Source organism: Lineus longissimus, chromosome 3 (assembly GCF_910592395.1).
Source record: "Lineus longissimus chromosome 3, tnLinLong1.2, whole genome shotgun sequence".
Classification (NCBI taxonomy): Eukaryota; Metazoa; Nemertea; class Pilidiophora; order Heteronemertea; family Lineidae; genus Lineus; species Lineus longissimus.
The window spans coordinates 20587493-20609434 of record NC_088310.1 but is presented as its reverse complement, the minus strand read 5'-3'; the positions used below and the strand labels follow the sequence as shown (position 1 = coordinate 20609434).

The following is a 21942-nucleotide window of genomic DNA, read 5'->3' as shown; positions in this document are numbered from 1 at the left end:
TCCGAGTACAATAGCACTAAGTCTTTTGTTAATCACGTTTTGTTTCTGGTTGACACAGAAAACGGTTAATATCAGGGGCCCACCTCAAAGCTTATGCTGCCCATATTGATATCAATTTATCGACATCAATGATGTCCACACATTTTTATCAAAAATGGTATTAGATTCTCCACAGGATTCTCCAACAAATGTGTGGCAGGCCAATTGCACAATGGGTATGTGTACATTACATTGGATGGTCATTATGTGCTTGTAAACCAGCACTTCAGGGAATCGAGCTATGATAACCGGCATAAAAAACAAGGCAGATATCATTGCTATATAAAGAAGAAAACACAGTCGGATTTCACTGAATATAGACAATTGCACTGTGGGCATGTGAACATCACATATTATGGGTGGATTACACTCTGAACAGCAGAGGGGTTCTTTTTTGTAAAAGTAATTTTATTCGCTATCCAATCTCGGTATCTATTGCAGTACCGTTCATAGTTTAGAACGACTTCTGACATGGTCCCCGTTAAACAGCTGATTAAGCCAAACGTCACACCGCCAGCAGTTCTGAGTAGGTCTATACTTTTGTTTCGTCATGTGTCCGGAACTGTAATTTCATCACTGATCAACTAAGGTCAGAGTCTAACGGTTGACCCGGACGCCTTGACTATTTAAACAATCGGGGCACCAAGTGCGGGTTATTACTTGGACTACCCTCGGAGGAAGAATATCAAATCGTGTCGTCTGCTCCGCAACTCAAACAACAGAAAATGAAGCTGTTTTTGTTCCTTGTTGGCCTTTGCCTTGCGATTGCAACCTGCAATGCTTGGTTCATGGCACCCCGAGAGAAGGTACCAGCTGCTGCAGGTAAGAGAAGGTTATATTCCCGATTTCATTCCATTATATTTCAGCCAATCTGACCCAATTAATCCACATTGAGCTCAAATGCCCAGGGTTAGTAAAACTGCCGAAAAGGACAATATTTCGTCCTGAGACGGAACAGATGTCTTAGGTTGTGCCTTTCAGGTGTCTTCAACCACGTATAGTTCTCTAAACCTGTCTTTTAAAAATGTGCACCCATCCCTTGTCCCAGGCTACATTCCGGACGCAGTTCCCATAAGACAATATTTGTATGTTTGGGATGCCGAATGGGCCGCGGCTGGAGTGTAGCCCTGGCCAGATGAAGCACATTCCAAGAAACAGTTGTGTACGACCTTCACAACCTGGGCGAGTAAAAGCGCATTAAGTAGTAGAAGTCCTGTCCCAGGACACTCTATCCTAAGACATTTAAAACTGTTACACTAGCAGCTGTTCTTCTTACTGGTATTTGTTTCCCACTAAAATCTGATCGAAAGACCTAACAAAATATGAAAATCTCATGCCACGTGACAAAAATGCCCCGCCCATCTCGTCTGCAGACCTCGGTATATTGACATAATGTTTTAATTAGATCAATCACAGTGCTTGTTGGAAAACCGATTAAGGTGACCGACTCTCTAGAAGACGGGCAAGTGCGCTAATGAAGCGACGGGGAGTGTCTGGAGACTGCTATTCCAATTTGACTTGTTGGCTAAAGTCACACCATGTCAATATAGCTCTCACACTAGATTTTGTCCTCATCGTTTATGTCAGCACCAACCTGATTCTCACGCGAACTTTTTCAGAGATTGATGAGCAGTGCGTCGCGTTGGCCCGCGCGGGTTCCTGCGACATGTACGACTGCATGGCACAGCGACACCAGTGCGACATCCTCCTGAAGGCTGCCAAACCAATGTGCGTTACCATGGAGCAAAAGAGAGGACAATTCAACCACCAGGTAAAGGAACCAGTACAACTGCAATCGCACCTCGAGAAATGCGCACCAAATATCCCATAAATCTGTTGTCATGATGATAGGCCCCATCACAAGTAAATCCGTCTGATTACGCAGCGGTCTTTCAAGCGCGTGAGATCCATGACGATCTTTACTACATCTCCAGTCCATCTTCGCATGGATCTGAGGATGTTCCCGGTCGTGTCTTTTGAGGGCTTTCTCTGATTCATAACGTTTTTTCTCCTCTCTTCAGGGAAAACTTTGGCTTAACGCGACCAGACCCTGTCTCCAAGAAGCACTGATCCTAGAATACAAGAAGACTGAGCATAACTGCGACGATCTCAAGGACATGATCAAGGAGAAGTCCAGTCACTGCGCCATCAATGTCCAGCCAAGCGTATGTGACATCTTTGAGGCCAACACTGGAGTTCTAGTCTCAAGTCAGAATTCTGAACTTGGGTAAGTACTGTATACTTGGTCAGGATTCGTCACATGTCCCAATGTGAGATTGTGTAATAGATCTTTGCAGGTTGTCCTTCATCAAGAAAGTCGCGACGGCGGTTCCATTCAGGGTAGATAGAAGGACAAAACGAAAAGTTTTGATAAGTTATCTTATGATTTTGATATGCCCATATCATTGTCTGTTTACTGAGTGCAGAGCAATGAAAACGAATACGAACCTGTCCCGCTTTACATCACTGGTTGTGACAATATTTTTGTCATCTAATTTCAGAGATTCTTCGGCTGTAATGCGCAAATGTGGATGGACTGTCTTCACCTCGTACTTGCGTTATATGCGCGAAAGCGGTTAAGGCTGACCAAGGCAATCATTGACAATAAAAACACATTGTACATTGTACATTTAACACATGGTTTTCATTGATAAATTATTGACTGAGATGCACTGTGTCAGTTTCGCCTCATTGCTCAGTGTCTGAAAGTTTCTTTTCGGACAGCTGCCGTCAGGGACTGACCAAACGCTATTTCACTGGCTGTACATTTCATTCATTTGGTGACAGAATCGGCAAGGATGGGTAAACCTGTCTTCGCATTGGCAGTACACGAGGGATAGTTCTCGAGCAGTCGAAACAGTCTTCAGTCTGCGGCGGAAAAAAGACACGATATTATGCTAACGCTGGGGCAGTGTCATTTGATTCGGCACAGCCTCGAAAAGTTTATCTTCAAATCGTATGAGTCTTGTTTGAGGTAAATGGGCAATTATCAAAATCAATTTGCCACTGGATAGGAACGTAGACGTTCAGAGGGCGAACGAGTTTACGTATGCGTTATATGTTACGTTCTGCGTTTTTCATAAATCACTGGCTTGGTTGAAACCATTGTTGATTTTACCATCCCTATCCAGGCACAGGCGAACGTGTATTTGGTTTTGGGTGTGCTTGACCTGGGTCCCTGAAACTGACCCTTAACGACGGATGGCTACTCGCCATATGAGGGGGAAAGCAAACGACTACAAACATTTGTATATCAACGCTAGTTAGCATTTTGTATTTTTACTGATCTTCTAAAATAAAGACAAAGAAACAACCAATTTGATACGTTTTCTTGGTTTTTCACTTGACTGTTCCCGTTTGACACACTTGGACACGATTTTCTGCTTATGTAAGGTGCATTTTACTTCCTCAATGGACATGATGAAACTTTTTTGATTCTTTATCTTACTTTTATTTAATAAGTTACATGTTGGTATTGCTGCAGATGTGAATGGACTTCACGAATAACTGACATTCAGGTCCAGAGCCATCATATTACATCAGGTATAGAGCACCGATCATCATGATCCATCATTAATAATGTACAACTAATGACAAACTTAACTAAAAAGTACGACTTTTCTGTGCCAAAGTTTGCGTTTGACGCCAGAAACTATCCGTTTGGACAGAGACTAGAGTAAACCATGTTTGAAAATTGTCACAAACGACCGCCCAAAAGGACTCAAGTCTTAGCACCGTTCCGTTTACGGCGGCGACGCATACGGGTCCTCCTAAAAATTACTCGTAAATAAAATGTACGAAGTCTTTCCTTCATCTAAAACAAGAAGACCTTTTGAGCTGGAAATGTAGTCCCGACAGAGAGGTCATTGCAAACTGAGAAGCACATGCAAAGGTTTGGGGCAAGACTTCATACATATTGTTACCGAGGTTGACGTGTAAGCAAACCAGAGTCAGCAGGTGGACACTGTCTTTCCATCATTGCAAAGCTACCTTTGTCCGTCCGGGCTCATTGTGACTAGCGTCTGGTGGTGCGAATGTCGTTGATGAGATGGGGATGTCGCGTGCCCCGTCGCAGCTGCATGCTGTCGATGTGGATGTGACGAAGTGTGCGTCCTGTACTCTGATCCATGTCTAGCCGACATGTCTGCTGCTGGGGCACTCGTTGCTGAATGATGTCGCTGGTGGTTGTGCGAAGACACATGAGTTGTTTGGTCGGACGTCGTTTGCGCTACGGGTACATCAAGAACTTGTCTCGGACAGGAATATGGCGCACCTGAGAGGGTCTGGAACCAAACCTGGCTTAAAAACGCCACGATATCCAACCGGCTGCTATATTCAAATTTCAAAGAACTTAAAATCACCTCCTTGCACTGATCTGACACCTTGGTTGGCCAGAAGAATTTTAAAGATTTGTGGTCCTCGAGAAGCCCCGTGTTTCCTTTTCGTTCATCGAATGGCATCTTCCCCGTCACGAATATAAAGAGAATGACACCAAGAGCCCAGATGTCAGCTTTTTTCGGGTCATACTGCGTGCCGTTTAGAATCTCTGGGGCTGCGTACGATTTAGAACCACAGTACGTACTGCTCAGGTCCGACCCACACTCCCTCGCGAAGCCAAAGTCACACAGTTTAATGTTGCTGGCTGCATCTAAGATGAGGTTCTCTAACTTGAGGTCTCTGTGAGCCACATCTTGTTGATGGAGGTAACGCACCGCATCACCAAGTTGGAGCATCCATATCTTTGCATGATCAGTCGACAGAGCCCCCCTCTTCTGAATGAAGCGCAGGGCGTCACCACCAGGCGCGTATTCGAGGACAGCATAAATGCGACGTGTGTCTTCAAAATGGTGGAACATTCTCACAATGTGAGGGTGACGAAGACGGGGCCATATTTCGAGTTCTCGAGGAAGGAATCTCTCCCTGAAATCTTGCGGAGCTAGTGTTTTATCGACTATTTTTATGGCAACAGTCTGTAATCGGGGGACATTGACGGCCATGCGAACCTGCGAGTACGAACCCTTTCCGAGTTTTTCTCGCAGTAAATATCCTTTCTGTCCTAACATTCCTCGCATCGTTGGGACATATTTCACAGCGTGTGTGTTAGAAGGTGTCTTTACCTTAACTGGTTCCACTTCGAACCTTACGACATCAAGTTCTCTTTGATATTCTGACTGTCTCTGCCTTTGCTGTTGATGATGTGACAGTGCTGTCGCTGGTCTCATGGAAATACCGTGGACACCTTGCAGTAAACTATCTGGGACATGATTTCCATTGCTATGTGTCGCAACGGCACGACGTTTTCGTGGTCTTTCCTCAGTCATATCAATGTTCTTGCCGTTGTTTTCAGAAAAATGTAGAGGACAAATAAAGTTTCATGAAGTCAAGCACATCCAACATGCCCAACGACGAATGTTTTCAACAGATGACGTCGTCCGACGTAACAACAGTCGCGACGTCACATCGAGAATGTGGCGGGAGGTGACGTCATATCCATAGTGGCGATTATGACGTCATAACGTTTGAAGTCAATCTGCCCGTCGTTGCCATGGCGGTTCCTGCCATAGCGACCATTCCACAATTTCCCCATCTACAAGAAATTTCCCTCATAAATCCGTTCGAAGTCTTCCAAGGCTTTGGCCTAGAGACCCTTGGGGCCCAATTCCCCGCCAATTGACAGGAAAGGCTCTTCATGATGGCCAAAGTTGACATCAATCCCCGCATCATTCAGCAAAGATTCAGACAGAAAAATGAAGACGTGGATGAACTGGCGAGAAAGGGTTACATCAATCTTGGTCGAACACTGGGTGAAGGTTCATACGCAAAAGTGAAAGTAGCGGAGAGCCAACGCCTTGGAAAGAAGGTGGCCGTCAAAATTGTTGCGTTGAAAAATGCTCCACGTAATTTGAAAAGTAAATTCTTACCCCGGGAGTTAGATATCTTGCGAAAACTTGATCACCCCCGAATAATCAAGTTATTCGACATTTTGAGGACTGAAAATAAGGTACGTTAATACTTGTCATCCAATACCCCCCACCCCAGAAGACAAATGCAGACGACCATTCTACATCTTTCCATAGTCACAATCAAGGACAGCGAATGCCAGTACCACATACAAAGGTGTGTCGGAAGGCCTCTGTCGCGAACCCAATTCCAAGAATCCCGCACACCCAATTCCAAGAATTACACATTACAGTGCTACTCATAAGAAAGGTTTTACAATTACTATACAACAATTCACCCATGTCTGTGATTCTCGATAATAGCAGTCAATGATCGAAATTCAAAATTGGTACTCGTACTGGGAGGTGTCCGGACTAAACTTAGCGCACCACACCAACACTGTCCTTAGTTGACTGTGTGAGAAGTCGCTTTCTGTTCGGACAGTAGGACTCAATCATTTGGAGACAGGAGTTATGATTTCGATCACTTCTAACTTCAAGGTTTACGTTGTAACGGAACTGGCAGGTCATGGAGATCTACTCGACTACATCAAACTGTTCAGAGCTCTGCCCGAAGAGAGGACAAAGATAATATTCCGACAAGTTGTGGACGCTGTTTCTTATTGTCATTCGCTTAATATAATACACAGGTAAGATATCAGCCATGATAATAATATTGTCTCCGAGGCCGAGGATACATGCGAAGTACGACAGAACGCGTGCTGTCGTTCCCGCTGGGATTGGCATGGACCCCTGCACAACTTCGATGTACATGTACAATAAAGGCAGGCAAGGAAAATTGGTCTTTTTCTTCTGGTTGTGATTGGACAAGGCGGGGGGGGGGGGGGGGCAAGGACACTTGGGAACAATGTACGGCATCCCTGCTCAACAAACCAGTCATTTTTTCAGAGATTTGAAATGCGAAAACGTTCTTTTGGACGGGAAGGGTGACGTCAAGCTATCAGATTTCGGCTTCGCCCGGACAATCTCACTAACGGATCACAGCCAAACGTATTGTGGTAGCTCGGCATATACAGCCCCGGAGGTGCTCAAGGGCAAACCGTATAGTGGTCCACCGGTGGATATATGGAGTCTGGGAGTCATTCTCTACATCATGGTAGGTTGCCCAATCTGATGCGTAGCTGTACTGTGACTTGAGGTGGTTGTGGAAGGCATATTTAAGAGGCTCCAGTGATACAGCCAAGAGATTGGTCCCTGGGACTGATCTTAAGAGGTGGTTGTGAAAAGCCTGGTTGTGAAGACTTTTGAGTTAGAATCTGGTCTTGGGAGATGGTTGTTGTGGAGAGCTTTCCAATGAGAGGCTTGCCTTAAGGTGGCCATGGGAAACCATTTCAAAGACGATCAAACAGTATTGAGAGGGAAACTATTGGAGACTAGCAAACTAGAGGGTGCTGATGGGAGATGGTTGTTGTAGAGCAACATCAAGATTAATATATTGTGATTGTCATCGGTAGAATTTGGAGAAACTGACTAGGCTGTCTGAAATTAAACTCCTAAGAGTGTAATAGGCCATTTAAAGGAACTCCAGGGGCCTTCTAGAGAGGGATCATCATTTCAAGGGGGGGGGGGGTAGTGGTAAAAGTTCCAATAAGAATCTAAAACCCTTGTAATAATGCATTATATATCAATCTAATCACGGACTTGACTTCATCGTTACAGATCACTGGTCTGATGCCTTACAATGACGACAACTTAACAAAGTTGCTTATCGCACAAGAAAAGAAAGTGCTGTTCAAATCAAAAATGACATCAGATGCTTGTAAACAACTGGTACGATCCATATTGGAGTTCAAAGTTCGGAAAAGGGCGACACTGGAGGAGATAAAATCCAACATTTGGATGAGGACGGACATTATCAAAATGACCAAAACTCCACAGGACCAAATATGAACTACTCCCGCTTTCTTGTTCAGGTCATAAGCAAAAGCCCGAACCCCCGAACTTGGACTCCTCCCCGAAGCAAATGCCACAACTGCCAATGAATAACATAAATTTTCCGCATGCTTTTATTTATTTTCTTGACTTATTCTTTCAGATTCATGACACTTAGTCCTGGATAACTTGGTTCTAACAACTTCCCATTTTATGTTTGACAGCAAGATGGTAGGTGGTTCCAGATACATGTTCAGCTGCATAGGAAAATGAAACAAGTCGAAAGCCCATTTCAGTAACAAGCTCTTCGAATTTAATAGGAACAAAATAGGCATTGTACAGGGGATAACTGTTACAAACAACTTGAATAAACAATCCATCTATACAGTACAGTGTACTATAAACCCTTTTGTTTTTGCAAGAGGGAGTACAGTCAAAAACTAAGGGATGCAAAAATGTTTAACTTAATGATGGTTTTATCATAAGAAAATGCACCCAATCATGGAAATGAATGGAAAAAATTTAAAAGAATGTTTTCGTGAACATTTATGGCCACAAGAATAATAAAGTGGGATAAAAATAACATAAGAAGTCACTTGGTTTTACCAGCACACAACATACCATTACCAAACAATGCCAAGGGGGTGCTATACGGCAATACACAGTGTTGTAGCATGGCTACCAGAAGAAGCAGCAATGCTACCAGAAGTAGTAACATACTACTGGAAGTAGCAGCATGATTACCGAGAACAAACTCATAGTTCTTAATGACAGAATCTTATAAAGCCGCACTCATATCTGAAACAGTTGGGGTCACATGTTGTTTTGATAAAATATCCATGTGTCAAGTAAAGGCCTACTCAAGAGTGGGCTGAATACAGAACTTGTGCATTACAGTCTGAATTAAAGATGCACCACAAAACATACTACTTGCAGTACACTTGGTACAAGAATTATCAAAGACTAGTCTCTATCCATTCTTGTCAGTAGCTAACTGTATGACTATGAATGCTTACAATGTTCATGTCACAACATGTAACAGAAATGGACGTGGACTTCATTGAATCACAGAACAGGATGATAACAGCACAAAATATAGAGAAAAAAGTCATCTACTCTTTCAAAATTGACCAATAGAGTACACATTTACAATTCCAAGAAACATACACCATTAACATGTACTTATTTTATAAAAAAATAGAAAAAGAATGACAGTAAATGGTTTCATTCCATCAAGCACTACTTATTCAAATTGTATAAACATAAGCGATTTTAAATAGACAAATTAAATAAAAGTGTTCCAAGTTCTTTCTAACGCTAGCTTATTCAATATCATTAACATTTTGTACTGCAATAGGCTACGAGTTGTATGATGACAGAGGAATTGGTTGATTAGTGTTTTAGGTTTGTCAAGATATAGACTTCCAAATATTTACATCTGAAAGCAAGGCAGGGTATACCACAGAAAAAAAGAAACCAACCAACCAACTCAAGCTTATAAGGGAAAGGCAGAAAATGAACAATTTTTCTTGAGACGCTTGATAAACTAACCCACCACTAACTACTTAGTCCTGTCTCATGTACCGTAAAACCGGGCCACTCCGCTACTAATAGGGTAACATTACCAGAGAAATGAATTTATTGAACAGTTTCAACATGTTTTCACCCTAATTGGTCCCTTGAAAAACAAAAGGTTGTATAAGTACATGTAAGTGACATTTGATTTTTCATCCCTCAATACAAAAACTTCGAAAAAGTAAAGTCAGCTCAATCTTATCTCAATATCATGTATCCCACCCCTATTATTCCTCAAGGGACAAAGTATGCTACTCTCCAAAATCATCTTTTGGAAGAAACAGTCACCATATAAGTCGGTGTAGAAGTCATGAGGTCAGCTGGATGATTCGGTGATGAAATAACTCTTTTCACAAAAGCTGCTATAAATGACAGTTCCAATTGAAATATGTGCATTTCTTATCACATCAAAGCTAAGTAATCATGCTCTTTGGGAAAATCATGACAGAAGAACTCCAGCTAACAGTCTGGTTAGCATAAAGAAATAACAGTTACTGGTAGAATGTCCACCCCATCACATATTACCTTCCAAAAATGGAAGAAGTTTCCTCAAATTGTACGACACTATTCATTTCCTGATCGCTCTCTCCCCATCCCCACGATCCATGTCAAATCTTTCAAGGATTCTCCTCCTGATGGAACTTCCACCTCTTGACCTGGCTCTTATGGCTTAAGCTCCTCAACTAGTATTATAAATGCAGGACTGAGCACTTCTTGAAATAATACACCTTGCATCACACGAAACAAGCTATAGGTCTTCTCGATTTTGGCTGCAAATAGATGGCATAATGAATAAAATAGAGACACACATGATCAGATTGTTTTCAATGGGCCCAGCAACATGTACTCCAATGATTCTGCAGTCACTGGAATGTTGTTTTCATCTGTTTACACTTGGTTTACAAGATTACCCCACCTGCAGGATAGTTCAACCATCCTTGTTGTTGAAGTCCCAAATCTCGACAGCTATACCAGGCTCAAACCTTTGACAAAACATAGTCAAGTTTTTTACATCACTTTTTGCGAAGAGAAAAATGACTTCAAACAATTAAACACTGGTCAGATTGACAGTCAAAAACATGGATTGAAACATTATTTGTTTTGTAACAATGAAAGTACATGTATGCATAAAACAGAGCAATATGATCTATTGTCAATAATGCAATAAACAAAACCTCGAACACAATGTACGGAGAGCTTGAAAAAGAACTTGAAAAGGAAGATTGAATCATTCTAAAGGCCTATTATAATGAGAGGGGGTGAGGAACGTTTTAACATCCAAGCACTTAAGAAAAGACAAGTAGTTTTGTAAAAGCTAAGCATCAACAAGTGACATTTTTGCACGCCATGTAGAATTTGGAGTACTGACCTTTTTAACATTCCACCACTTCATATGCTGCAAGTGTCTCTGCAAATACCAGTTATTTTGGCTACATTAGAATGTTTGATGCGATAAACTTTTTAATTGCAGCAGAGATGTTGAGTTCAGAAGAGTTGGGCAGAGGATAGGTCTATAAATACACACAGGTCAGTTTTCTGTCAGAGGGTTCAATTCCCAGTAAAGCAGGGTTGAGATAATCATAAAACTGGGAGGTATCAGGGTACTGGTCAATATTCTTGTACCCATGGTCAATACCTGGGTACCCATGGTCAGTGCAGAAATTAGTAGTTTGCTAGGCTGCCATATCTTTAGGGAAGACAAGCAGAGAGACTAAACAAACACCTACCCACCCACCCACCAAAGGATAGCAACCTAGGCACATTGTTCGTAGTTTTCCCTTATGTATTCCCCAATGGTTTTGGAACCCCTCTTCTCTTGTTTATGGCTGCAACAAGACCAGTTTCTGAATCAATATGACAAATGATTATATCAAGATAACAACTAGAACTGCAAAAGCTCATTCGGAAGAAGGGTTGAATGATGAAAGAGCAGACATAAAAAAGGGTCAAAAGCAGTTCTACTGTTTGATTGAGTTCTTGGGTTGTGGCATTTGGGGGAAGGGCTTCTTGTTAACTCTCCAAAAGACGAATAATTTGCAACGAAAAAAGAATGGATCATCCAAAAAAGAAAGATAATAGTAACATGCTCAACATTTTAATAGATATTGTTACTGTATATACACAACTACATTATTCAGTTTTTCCACCAAATACATAAATCTTTAAAAAATATTTTTATTCCAATTAACTGTCTACTGAAAACTCTGGAATGTATAGTTGTAGATGTAAACTTAAGAACACCACCAACATATCACTGGTAACCAAAGAAACAACAGACTGCACTCCATTTGGTATTGAACAGTTCGGCGAAAACCGACAAAAGCATGTAAATCAACAAAAGTGACTAAGTATCCAGGAGGAAAGGTGGGATATGGCCATGCATTAGCAAATAGGGGCCATACAACCATGTTAGAAGCACAGAATGCCAATGGCAAAAGACATCAATATTGCGTTCAACAGTCATTGATCTCATAATTATTGAAACAAGGGACACATGCAGTCTAACTCCTCCAACATTTACTAGTCTAGTAATGGTGGAAAATTTTCTCCCAAATTTTGCAATTCTTCTCTCTCTTGCACACTTTTGATTAAATGGCCCCTAATCTTTCAGCTAGAAATAAACTTATCTCCACCTTGGCCACTGTTCCTCCTTGTTTGTAAGAGGCACGTATATCACTCCCATAAGCTTTTTCTTGACAATACTTCCATCCATCAGTTTGTCAACTTGAAGAAGGACTTGGCTTGCCCGGGCTTCCCCGACAGGGCAGATTAGGCGGCCACCTGGCTTCAACTGTTCCTCTAACTGTAAGGTAAAACGAAAAGAAGATAGAGCAAATTTTGGCATGCCATAATGTTGCAATCTATGCCAGATAGGGAGATGAGGAGACTCAAACTAGACTCCTAGTATACCTTGACAGCGGACTGGGCCAAGAAACTTGCCATGTAGGAAGTTTGAACATGCAGCTGCAGAAATGTCAACAAGATGTTACGGACGGCAAGTACTGGACAATCCAAGCTCAAGCTGGGGCCGATGTGTACAATAAGTTAGAATGACAACTTACAGCCTTAGGTAACTGAGCTGCTGCAGCACCAACATGAATCGCATCGTATGGACCATCCTGTGGATAGCCTAATCGTCCATCACCAGACACAAGCTTCAATGTACCACTTTCAAGAAAAGCCGCAGTCTTCTCATTTTTTCGGATATTTGAAATTGATTCATTCACCAGTTCATCAATATGATCAATGCCCACGACTTTGCCAGTATTTCCGACCTGCAAATATATACATAGACAATAGTGAATTTGCTCTGCTTTGCATATTGCAGGAATGTTTGTAACAGTTTTATTATAGTTTTATTCAGTCATCCTCTGGCGACGTGACAGGAGCAGTGCTGTCAGAGTACTCAAGTAATCACCAACAGGCAGAAGATGAGAAAGGAAGTTATTTCCTGATTGGTCCTTTGCTATGTTCTTGAAGGAGAAAAACACTGTATCTGCTCAGAGTTTGAGTGCATGAATGGATTGAGTTAACTGCCATCTTAAGATTCTGATTTGCCTTTTATAGTCGACCCACACCCTTTAAGAACAAGCTTACCATGTGAGCCATACAAGCTGTCAAGTATCCACTGCCTGATCCAACGTCAAGAGCTGCATTACCCTCCTTCAGCTGATTACTCAATAACTCCAAAGCATGGGCGTGCTTTATGTATATAAAGAGAAATGAAATGTTCTTATGACACAGTGTAATAAAGAAATTTGGGAAGAAACAGAGGAAGACATAACGTGCTGCCATCTCAGCATAACCTTCTGATGGTATTATAGGACATTTGACCTTGGGTTTAACTGGGTCTTCCATCCTTCATGGAGAGCACACTAAAAAGGTTTGTACTGTACTACTTTGAGATGATTGTGGGGAATCACAGAATCAGACATGTCAGGGTTAGGTATTTTGTTGCTCTCCCTTTCCAATGATGATGAAAAACCATAACTCTGGTGCCTGAAGTATCTTATGGTGATGTAAAAGTAAATACAATTTCTTACCATGTGTGGTGCGCTGATGGTAACGGCATATCCAATGCTCTGTGGGGAATCAGCATATTGGTTGTACTTGGCGAAATGACCTCTGTCGACCTCAAGCATGGCTTGGTAGACACGGGAATCTTTGATGATACCATTTGCTTAAAAGGTCAGTAGAATTATTCATAAAGATTTCAGCTATATTGTGTTGAATGTGTGAAATTGTGCTGTTGGCAATATCATGTCAGGACGTGACTAATTTTGTGCCTTTTAGTTCAAATCTCTTACTCTCCCCATCCCAATTCATACCTTGAGAAAAGTTTTCTGAAAAATAGGCTTGCAATCTGATAAGCTGTTTTAGTGGTTGTGACAATGTCCATGATCGTATCTCGAATCTCCAAGGTCTCTGACTGAGGATGACACAAAATGAATTTCAATTTGATACCGCTCATCAATACAATACTCACTCTTTAGGTTCTCCACAAGATCTCTGTTGTTTCTGCCACTTGAACGCCATGCCATACTGACAAATAGGCGTGATGTGATGTAGACAAGGGCGAAAGTGGTGGCAGCCTTTGAAGTAACAGCTCCGAGCATCAGGGACCAACTTTCATATGTCAGGTAACAACAACAGCTCGATTCCTTGATGTGGTTCCCTTTTGATCTGAAAGATAAACAATAAGTTAAGTTGTGTTCTATCCGTGACAGGTGAGTCTTCCTCCAACAAACTGTTGACCAGAGGCATGACAGGACAATGTCATTGTCGTCCAGGCAGTTAAAGTCTTCCCAGTTGTCAAGGAAATAACACAACATACAACTTACAAGTGACTGAAGTTTTGGGCGAGGTTATAATAACGATTAACGTGGGATGGTGGATCAGATTTGTTTGTGTCCATCCACTGACGCTGATCTGGGAACAATGTTATGTATTGTAAACATTCATACAGGGCTGACTTTGCATCACAGTAATCAGTATGAACACCGAATCCAAGCACGCTGTAGTGCATGTCATGATGACGTGATGTGTAACAACAGTTCCAGCTAAAAAACAGAAAACAGCTCTCGTGAAAATAAATCATCATAAAAAGATGAAAAACAACCACAATAGGAGCTCCTGGTCGATGAAATAGGTGCTACAAAAGCAACGCAGATAACCAAAGGATTGTATGCAATAGTCGAGAAATCATGACAACCTTCAGATAACGAAAAATAAGAAGTTTTCTGGGGATAAAAACCAAAATCGATGAAAATCTGTCAACAATAACCTGAGGTCAAGGCCATTGAAAAGTGCTAGTTGTGGTTGTCGCTTCTTGTAAACTGTAATGCTCGTGTCCGGCCTTGTCTGAACTCGGCATTAATTGCGGGAATAGCATGTTAATAGCATTTGGCTGGCTTTGGCGCTCGTTGCTAACAGCCTCAAAGAATATTGGATATAACATCAGTGTACTGGGTCCCAGTAATGAATATTGCCATAAAGACATGTGATATTGTTTTGGGACTTATGTAAGATTAGTTTTCTCCACCAAACCCAAGACTGAAGAATTAACACCTTGTGTTTAACCTGCTTTCATTTCGCAGTCAAATCATTAGTTACCAACATATGCCTTAGAGGGGGCAGAATGGCACTGTTCAGACAAGAAGCCTCTCCAACCGCCCCAGGAATATTGGATAGAACGGCACTGTACTGGGTCCCAGTAATAAATATTGCCATAAAGACATATGATATTGTTCTGGGACTTATGTAAGATTAGTTCTCTCCCCGGCGCCAAACCCAAGAGTGAAGGATTAAAATCTTGTGTTTATAGGTTAACAAATGCAAACACTTCCAAGTGAACCCCCTACAAGAGAAGAGTGGCTCTTCTTCTCTCCGACTTTGACACCCTACTACGAACATATCAATAGATCAGCCAGCGGTCCTTGGTGTCGCCGCGCGTCCAGTGAAATTTGCAAAGGTCAGGGAACCACGATCTGACATTCATAACCAGCGTATCCCCTTTTCATGCCAGTTACAGTCGGGTGCTATTCACACACCAACCGATTGTTTCGCTACATGGAGGACGTTTCGCTACATGGGTGGAGACGAGCGAGCCAACGCGAAGGCCTTGCAAAGGCCTCCAAATCTGCGTTGGAGTGCGTTTGAATGACCCCTGTCAATCAATAATAAGTACGTATACACGGATACAGACGGTTGAGCGAGCCAACGCGAAGGCCTTGCAAAGGCCTCCAAATCTGCGTTGAAGTGCGTTTGAATGACCACTGTCAATCAAAAAAAAGTACGTATACACGGATACAGACGATTGAGCGAGCCAACGCGAAGGCCTTGAAAAGGCCTCCAAATCTGCGTTGAAGTGCGTTTGAATGACCCCTGTCAATCAATAATAAGTACGTAATTGAGCGAGCCAACGCGAGTGAGGTTACTGGTCCATTCAAGTGCGAACAAACTCTCAACAACTGTTCTGTCGTTATCTCCCCGTCGCTGTAATCGTCCCTTGCCTTAAAGATACGTCTTTGAAGCGCAACGTACTTCTTTCGCTGTATTCTGCGCAACTTGCCCTCAGAAACCAGCCGTACCTGAAGATGCGCAATTTGCGCTTCTGAATTCAAGAGGTTGATCAACTGGTAGAAAGGGAGTCCGCTGCGTCCTCCGGCCCGTCTGTTTATCGCGTTATGCCACCCCTCGACGTCATTGTTCGTCCGTATGGGTGACATGTACACGCTCCAAGAAGTTTCATTCCAGTTCGGATTATCGAACCACGTATTCTCGATGTACGTCACCAATTGCGACAGAGGCTGCGAGGTTGCCCTTGTTTTCATTACATCGAAAATCTCGCGTATCCTGTCGGCGGGAAGGAATGGTAGGGCCATAACTTCTTTATGTAGTCGTGTGCACTTTTATCGTTCGCGTAGGCCGTTTGCAAGCCGAGTTCTTGGACTTTCCGCCAAATTGCTTGGGTCCAGTGGAACAGACATCCTGTGATGTTGATGCTTGGAAATACTCGGCGGAAAGCCCCCCACATGGCACTTTCAAAGTCAATAACGGTGTTATCGACGCGAACCTCTCCGACAATCTCCTTCAACCTTTGCAAGATTGCTTTATAATCGCGCTTCTTTCGGCCGAACATCAATGCAAACGCGAGGGGCAACTGTTTAGTGTCTTCCCCACTCTTGACGAAGGCGTTAATAGAGAAAAGCTGTTTGAAGGGCGACCGGCAAAGTTTAAGTATAAATCTCATCATCCATCTGTATATATAGATATACGGTCAAATAATGGAACAATTAATTTGAGGCAGCTCAATGCATATATATCGGGTGTCCCAAAAAAAAATGTCCCAAAGTTCGACGGGTATAGCTGTTGGTGGACTGATCTCTTTCAAAATTCTCACAGTTCAATACTTCAAGATATTGTAAATATGATGGCATGGGAACCAGTCCTCCCGACCATTGTAGTATACACAGTGTATGACACTGACGATCTTAGTGGCGCTATAGGAGCAATCTTTCGCTCAAATCAAGTAAATATCTCTGGGTACAATAAACCTAAACAGACATGTTTGGTGTCATTTGAAAGGAAATTTCATAGAGATTCCAACCATGCAATTCTGACCCTATAGCAGAGAACATTATACCAACTCTTTTTGGATTTTAACAAAAAATGGGCCGGGCGTTTTTCGTAGGGGCGGGCGGGGACGATCACGAACTCTTTTTTTTATGTGGCCTAACCCAGGCCAGGACGACAAGAACCCCTTGCGCGCCATCAAACCTTATAAGTTTTTTTACCGGCAAACTGTGCTATAATAAATTTGTAGTCACCACCGGGAATTATAGTAGGGTAAAATAGAGTAAAAATAATGACTACATCCATGTAGCGAAACGACTCCACCCATGTAGCGAAACGACCATACCCATCATGTAGCGAAACGACTCCACCCATGTAGCGAAACGACCGCCACATGTAGCGAAACGACTTGTAGCGAACTGGCAATGTAGCGAAACAGCCTGATACCAAATCGTCACTCGCGGACTGATATGGGCCTATTAGAATACAAGTTCTGAACTGGGCAGTGAGACAATATTTCCTTAAATTAATTATCAAAAGGTATATCCCCGTTATGGCCTGGCTCTGTAGATTAAGAATCCACCAAAAATTGAAGAATAAATCAACTTTCACCCATCACAGTCATGTATTTACCACAGCTTCACAGTTCAGTACGGACTATGTGTTGTATACACTTTACATACAGTGTATTGTATACATACGTAACCATTACACTCACTACGTTGTGTGAGTGATTATCATCAAATATCTCGACGTTGCGTTCATTAATTTTCGACTAGACTGTAATAGAATCCATCATTAAAGTACTAAATATCCAGTGGTGTGATTTAGATAATAAATGTTTTCTGCAAATCTCATTTCTGTGGGTGAAAAAAGGGAAATTTTTGGGTAGCTGGCCCCCTACCTCATACCTGTACTGTACATTGAATTGATTTTGTACACAACCTGTAGTGTATCAAAACTGTAAAGCTGATCAAAATCAAGGATTCAGGGAAGCTGTACTTTTCCTGTCGAATTAGTTGCTTGTGCCAATGAGTCATCATGTCTTCTGAGAAGTTTGAAAATCTAAATGATGACTTTCGGACTGTTTATGAAAAGATACGACTGACGGTGAAAGACAGAATTCCGAGATCGTCAGGAGGTACGACGTCGTTGTATTTGCCAGTCAGTTCAATAGATTTGTTTACATCAATATTTGTTATGCCACCACAGGAGTGCTAATATCATCGTTTACATCATTACATAATTTCCAGTCAATTTTCAGCAATGATTGTTTGTACACAACATTGTAATGAAACAGTAATACTGGTACGGTAGGACCTTTGACGTTACCAAATGAACAGGGCATTTCTCAGGATTATTCTTGTAACGTTAAACTCCATGTCCTGTACGCCTACAAGGTTGTTAAGATTATAAATCATGTCTGTTCTTTTTTTTAATAGAGGAGAGGAAGAGGCTCATAAGAGATGCAGAAACCCAACTGGAAGATGCTGGACAGATTGTGAGTATAAACTTTTGATAAGAATTAGACTGTTGAGGGAGTTTTGGGAATGAAAAAAGTTTAGAAAGTAAAAGAACTGAAGCATTTTGTTTGACACACGTCACACAGCATGATTTTGCCGCCCTCTGCATTAACTGGTAATTGTAGGACTTCACCATCAATCAATCAATCAATCAATCAATCTGTTATTTTCATTACTTTTGATCTTAAGGTTCAAGAAATGGAAAGCGAGGCCAAACGGGCACCTCCTCGATATCGAATGGACATGATGACTACCGTTAGAGATTGCAAGAAAGATCTTGATAGGTTTTCAAGGGAGATGGTGAGTGTGAAACCAGTCCACTGCTGAAACTTAGTTGCCCAGTTTGTTGGGCAATATGTTTTGAAACAAAACTTTTGAAAAGGAAAAGTTATCTATAAATCATTTAAAAAACCACTTTACAAAATAATATCATTGAAATCTGTATTAAATTAAGAATGGTCCAAGAGCACTCAAGGGAAGTAGCCTCTTTCTAACTGTTGTTTTATTTGTTGTTTGACTAAGTTTGGGGTTCACTTCACTGTTTCAGAGACGGGGTTCAGGTGGATTTGGTGGATCAGATCGTGATAACTTGTTTGGTGGAGGTTCTGAGTTTGATGTAAGTGTTTATAATCTGTTGATCTCTTGTTAATGTTCTTTCAGCAAAATTATGAGACTTATCATAGTGTCAACAGGCCTATCAGGTCTATCATGTGAAATTAGAGGCATCATCGAATTAAGGCAAATTGTAAGAATTATATCAAGGTTAAAGCAAGCCAGGTATAAATGTAGTATAAATGTGGTAAATGGTTCAAAATGGTGTAGATTGATGATTATGCTTCACTGCTAATTCTTTCTTCTGGTTAATTTTGTTCTCTAGGCCATGGAAACATCACAGAGAGCTAAATTAATGCAAGGAACTGAGTCATTGAAGAGATCCACAGCTAGTGTAGGGAGAGCCCAACAGATAGCAGCAGAGACGGATCAAATAGCTGTAGATGTGATTGATGAGTTAGGAAACCAGAGGGAATCATTAGAGAGAACTAGGGATAGGGTAGGTGTAAGGATTAAGCCTGAACTAATATCAGTTAATGCCCAGTCCCAGAGATAGAGTTCCAAAATTGATCACTGGACTCCTGAGAAAACTAACAAGATTGGTTGAAAACCTCTATGCCTATTGGTTAAGTTTAGAGACCATTCAAAGGAAAGTGAAATCCCCTTTCCCCTTGCACATTGAATGTTATCAACACCAATTGTAATTCATATCTTCCATTTTCAGCTTCACGAGACAGATTCAGGGCTTGTAAGAAGTAGAAAAATCCTTCGCTCTATGGCAAGAAAGTAAGCGATTTGAGCAAAAATTCTAAGTTATGACAACTTATACCACAATCAAATATAGGTCAATCTCAAGTATAAGTGAACCCCTAGTTGAGGCCTTGAATTGTTCATTTCCAGTACCCTTATCTGTCAACCAGCAGATTTAGTAGAAGTCTAAGTTGTGACAAAACCACGAGGATTAGTCATAGTCGGCTGTGCTAGGCCAGTATGGTGCCACACACCAAATTACAGGGAAAGATGGCACTACTTGAAGAAGAAGGATAGGTATTGGTACTTCTAGGAAGGCCATAGTGTTGGCACTCGACACAGGGTCTATGACTGAACATGCTCTATGTGCTGTGTGTAGGTTTTAGAATGTAGGCTTATGTTAGATGAGTACTAACTGTTTTAACCCTTTTTTTTTCAGAATGATGACCAATAAATTAGTCCTGGCCGTGATTATCATCCTAGAGTTTATCATCCTTGGCGGTGTTGTGTACTGGAAATTCTTCAGTTGAGGAAATGAGACCATTTCAATTGAACTATGCATTGTCATTTATCAAGAATTCAGCTGATTAGGTTATTTTTGTGGAAGACAATGAGTGCTGTATGATTGCTGGCACTGTAAATGTGCTAAATTCAAATGGCTTGAAATGGCACAAAGTGCTTTTTGTGCACACTTCATCAACATGAGATACATGTACATGTCGGGGCGGATTCAGGAGTTCAAAAAAGAGGGGTGCCTTTCTTTTTTACATCAATTTCCAAAAGTCCATGATAATTGTCAAATAACTACAACAAAAATGGGGGCACACCCCATGCAACCCTGCCTGTATATGCATGATAATGAATCATTTGTGATTTTAAAATACCTGTGATTAGTTTGTATGGAATCAAATGATGTGAACCAAAGTGAATGATTGGTTTCAAGGTGTTTCAACAAAATTGGATGAAGTAATGAGTTTTTGGTTGTAAATAGCAATGAGTTTACAGATTTGTTGTAAAATTCCACATCATGTAGGATACTTCATTTGCCTTGGATTAATTTGTTGCTGGGACCAACTAGATACATGTTTATTCTGTAGATTTGATGAGTTTTGTTCTTCCATTGTATTATGTTGTTAAAGTGATCTTACCCTGGAACAAGCAAAGAGACTTGTTCAAATTTCCATTTTATGTTGCATTCAGAATTAAATTGCTGAACAATTTATGTAACTTATGTAATTTATGATGTCATTGGTGCTTTTCTCTAGATATTTCAGTTCTATGGTTGAAATAGATGATTTAAGCAGTAGGGGTGGGAAATGATAGGAAAATGCCTATGAAGTGTGTAGTAACAGTCCGAAGATTTTTTGTATTTATTTTTTAATGAATACATAAAGAAAATACATGACTATTGTCTTCTTGTACTGGAAACTGATAATATGTTTCTCCCAGTATTTATATGTAAACTTAAATCTTGACGGTATATTTGATGAAATACGCATTGTTGTCATGTTCAGGTAATGGCTGAAAGCAGTCTGTTGTATATTTTTTACATGCTATTCACATCAATACAATCAAGTATGGATTAAAGATTGATCTTTACTTCATTACTTGATACAATAGACAAAATAGGAATACAATTCATGCTTCATCTTTTTGTTCAGACTCATTTTGTGCTCGCCATGAAGTTCAATCTCTTCACTGGATTTGAATTTACTGGTATCTTTGCTACCCTGGCCAAGAACCAGACCATAAAAAAGCTCTTACAATGTTGTCCTTAACATACTGATGAGGAACTGATGCCCATTATCTGACAACTGGTATCAGTTGAATGTCTTTAATATGATCCCAATGTGAACAGTGTTATGAAGACATTGACCACGATCGTGATAGTGCTCCCTGCCAAATGAATGCTGTCAGACCGTGCTGCTGCATGCATCGAGTTTTTTTCTGAGCTGTCAATTCTATTTCTCTGTTGTTCATTGTACTTCAGACGTTCAAAATGTCAGAAGGAACAACCACAAAAGAAAGAATGCTGTCTTCAGTGAAGCACAATAGGTAACAGCACAAAAGCACACTAGCTGGTGCTGCCCCCACGT

The 21942-nt window shown here is 41.3% G+C and overlaps 5 protein-coding genes across 9 annotated transcripts; 3 read left to right on the top strand and 2 right to left on the bottom strand.

Moving 5' to 3' along the window:
• Nucleotides 1-689: 689 nt before the first annotated feature.
• On the top strand, nucleotides 690-3356 carry LOC135484181 (uncharacterized). Its single transcript, XM_064765385.1, has 4 exons — nucleotides 690-861; nucleotides 1659-1810; nucleotides 2061-2266; nucleotides 2541-3356. The coding sequence occupies exons 1-4, from the start codon at nucleotides 765-767 to the stop codon at nucleotides 2617-2619; spliced, it is 534 nt and encodes a 177-aa protein (XP_064621455.1). The 5' UTR covers nucleotides 690-764; the 3' UTR covers nucleotides 2620-3356.
• Nucleotides 3357-4025: 669 nt separating this feature from the next.
• Nucleotides 4026-5360, bottom strand: LOC135484847 (testis-specific serine/threonine-protein kinase 6-like). Its single transcript, XM_064766539.1, has one exon. The coding sequence runs from the start codon at nucleotides 5358-5360 to the stop codon at nucleotides 4026-4028; it is 1335 nt and encodes a 444-aa protein (XP_064622609.1).
• A 371-nt stretch (nucleotides 5361-5731) lies between these two features.
• LOC135484846 (testis-specific serine/threonine-protein kinase 1-like) lies at nucleotides 5732-7921 on the top strand. Its single transcript, XM_064766538.1, has 4 exons — nucleotides 5732-6040; nucleotides 6480-6628; nucleotides 6888-7095; nucleotides 7659-7921. Exons 1-4 carry the CDS (start codon nucleotides 5732-5734, stop codon nucleotides 7887-7889), a joined length of 897 nt encoding a protein of 298 aa, XP_064622608.1. The 3' UTR covers nucleotides 7890-7921.
• Nucleotides 7922-8161: 240 nt separating this feature from the next.
• LOC135484179 (protein-L-isoaspartate(D-aspartate) O-methyltransferase-like) lies at nucleotides 8162-14733 on the bottom strand. Of its 5 annotated transcripts, none has more exons than XM_064765383.1 (7): nucleotides 14659-14733; nucleotides 13933-14129; nucleotides 13490-13626; nucleotides 13044-13148; nucleotides 12509-12721; nucleotides 12080-12249; nucleotides 8162-10216 (listed from the first exon to the last, which is right to left on the bottom strand). In XM_064765383.1, exons 2-7 carry the CDS (start codon nucleotides 14060-14062, stop codon nucleotides 10195-10197), a joined length of 777 nt encoding a protein of 258 aa, XP_064621453.1. In that variant the 5' UTR covers nucleotides 14063-14129; nucleotides 14659-14733; the 3' UTR covers nucleotides 8162-10194. The 5 variants fall into 5 exon arrangements, with proteins under 5 accessions (XP_064621453.1, XP_064621452.1, XP_064621454.1 ...); XM_064765382.1 differs by having other exon boundaries at nucleotides 14566-14725; XM_064765384.1 differs by having other exon boundaries at nucleotides 14701-14718.
• A 2871-nt stretch (nucleotides 14734-17604) lies between these two features.
• Nucleotides 17605-21494, top strand: LOC135485063 (vesicle transport through interaction with t-SNAREs homolog 1B-like). The gene is made up of 7 exons (XM_064766793.1): nucleotides 17605-18162; nucleotides 18464-18522; nucleotides 18734-18844; nucleotides 19092-19160; nucleotides 19422-19595; nucleotides 19821-19882; nucleotides 20286-21494. Exons 1-7 carry the CDS (start codon nucleotides 18063-18065, stop codon nucleotides 20374-20376), a joined length of 666 nt encoding a protein of 221 aa, XP_064622863.1. The 5' UTR covers nucleotides 17605-18062; the 3' UTR covers nucleotides 20377-21494.
• The last annotated feature ends 448 nt before the right edge of the window (nucleotides 21495-21942 follow it).

Bases quoted from the DNA above. Each gene is read 5' to 3' on its own strand.
- LOC135484181 (XM_064765385.1), top strand. From the start codon at position 765: ATGAAGCTGTTTTTGTTCCTTGTTGGCCTTTGCCTTGCGATTGCAACC. The intron at 1,811-2,060 runs GTAAAGGAACCA...TCCTCTCTTCAG, and splicing joins GAGGACAATTCAACCACCAG to GGAAAACTTTGGCTTAACGC. The intron at 2,267-2,540 runs GTAAGTACTGTA...ATCTAATTTCAG, and splicing joins AGTCAGAATTCTGAACTTGG to AGATTCTTCGGCTGTAATGC.
- LOC135484847 (XM_064766539.1), bottom strand. From the start codon at position 5,360: ATGACTGAGGAAAGACCACGAAAACGTCGTGCCGTTGCGACACATAGC.
- LOC135484846 (XM_064766538.1), top strand. From the start codon at position 5,732: ATGGCCAAAGTTGACATCAATCCCCGCATCATTCAGCAAAGATTCAGA. The intron at 6,041-6,479 runs GTACGTTAATAC...TCTAACTTCAAG, and splicing joins TTTTGAGGACTGAAAATAAG to GTTTACGTTGTAACGGAACT. The intron at 7,096-7,658 runs GTAGGTTGCCCA...TCATCGTTACAG, and splicing joins GAGTCATTCTCTACATCATG to ATCACTGGTCTGATGCCTTA.
- LOC135484179 (XM_064765380.1), bottom strand. From the start codon at position 14,278: ATGTTGTGTTATTTCCTTGACAACTGGGAAGACTTTAACTGCCTGGAC. The intron at 13,149-13,489 runs GTAAGAAATTGT...ATATACATAAAG, and splicing joins CCATCAGCGCACCACACATG to CACGCCCATGCTTTGGAGTT. The intron at 12,722-13,043 runs GTAAGCTTGTTC...ATATATTTGCAG, and splicing joins CAGCTTGTATGGCTCACATG to GTCGGAAATACTGGCAAAGT.
- LOC135485063 (XM_064766793.1), top strand. From the start codon at position 18,063: ATGTCTTCTGAGAAGTTTGAAAATCTAAATGATGACTTTCGGACTGTT. The intron at 18,163-18,463 runs GTACGACGTCGT...TTTTTTTAATAG, and splicing joins AATTCCGAGATCGTCAGGAG to AGGAGAGGAAGAGGCTCATA. The intron at 19,596-19,820 runs GTAGGTGTAAGG...TTCCATTTTCAG, and splicing joins TAGAGAGAACTAGGGATAGG to CTTCACGAGACAGATTCAGG.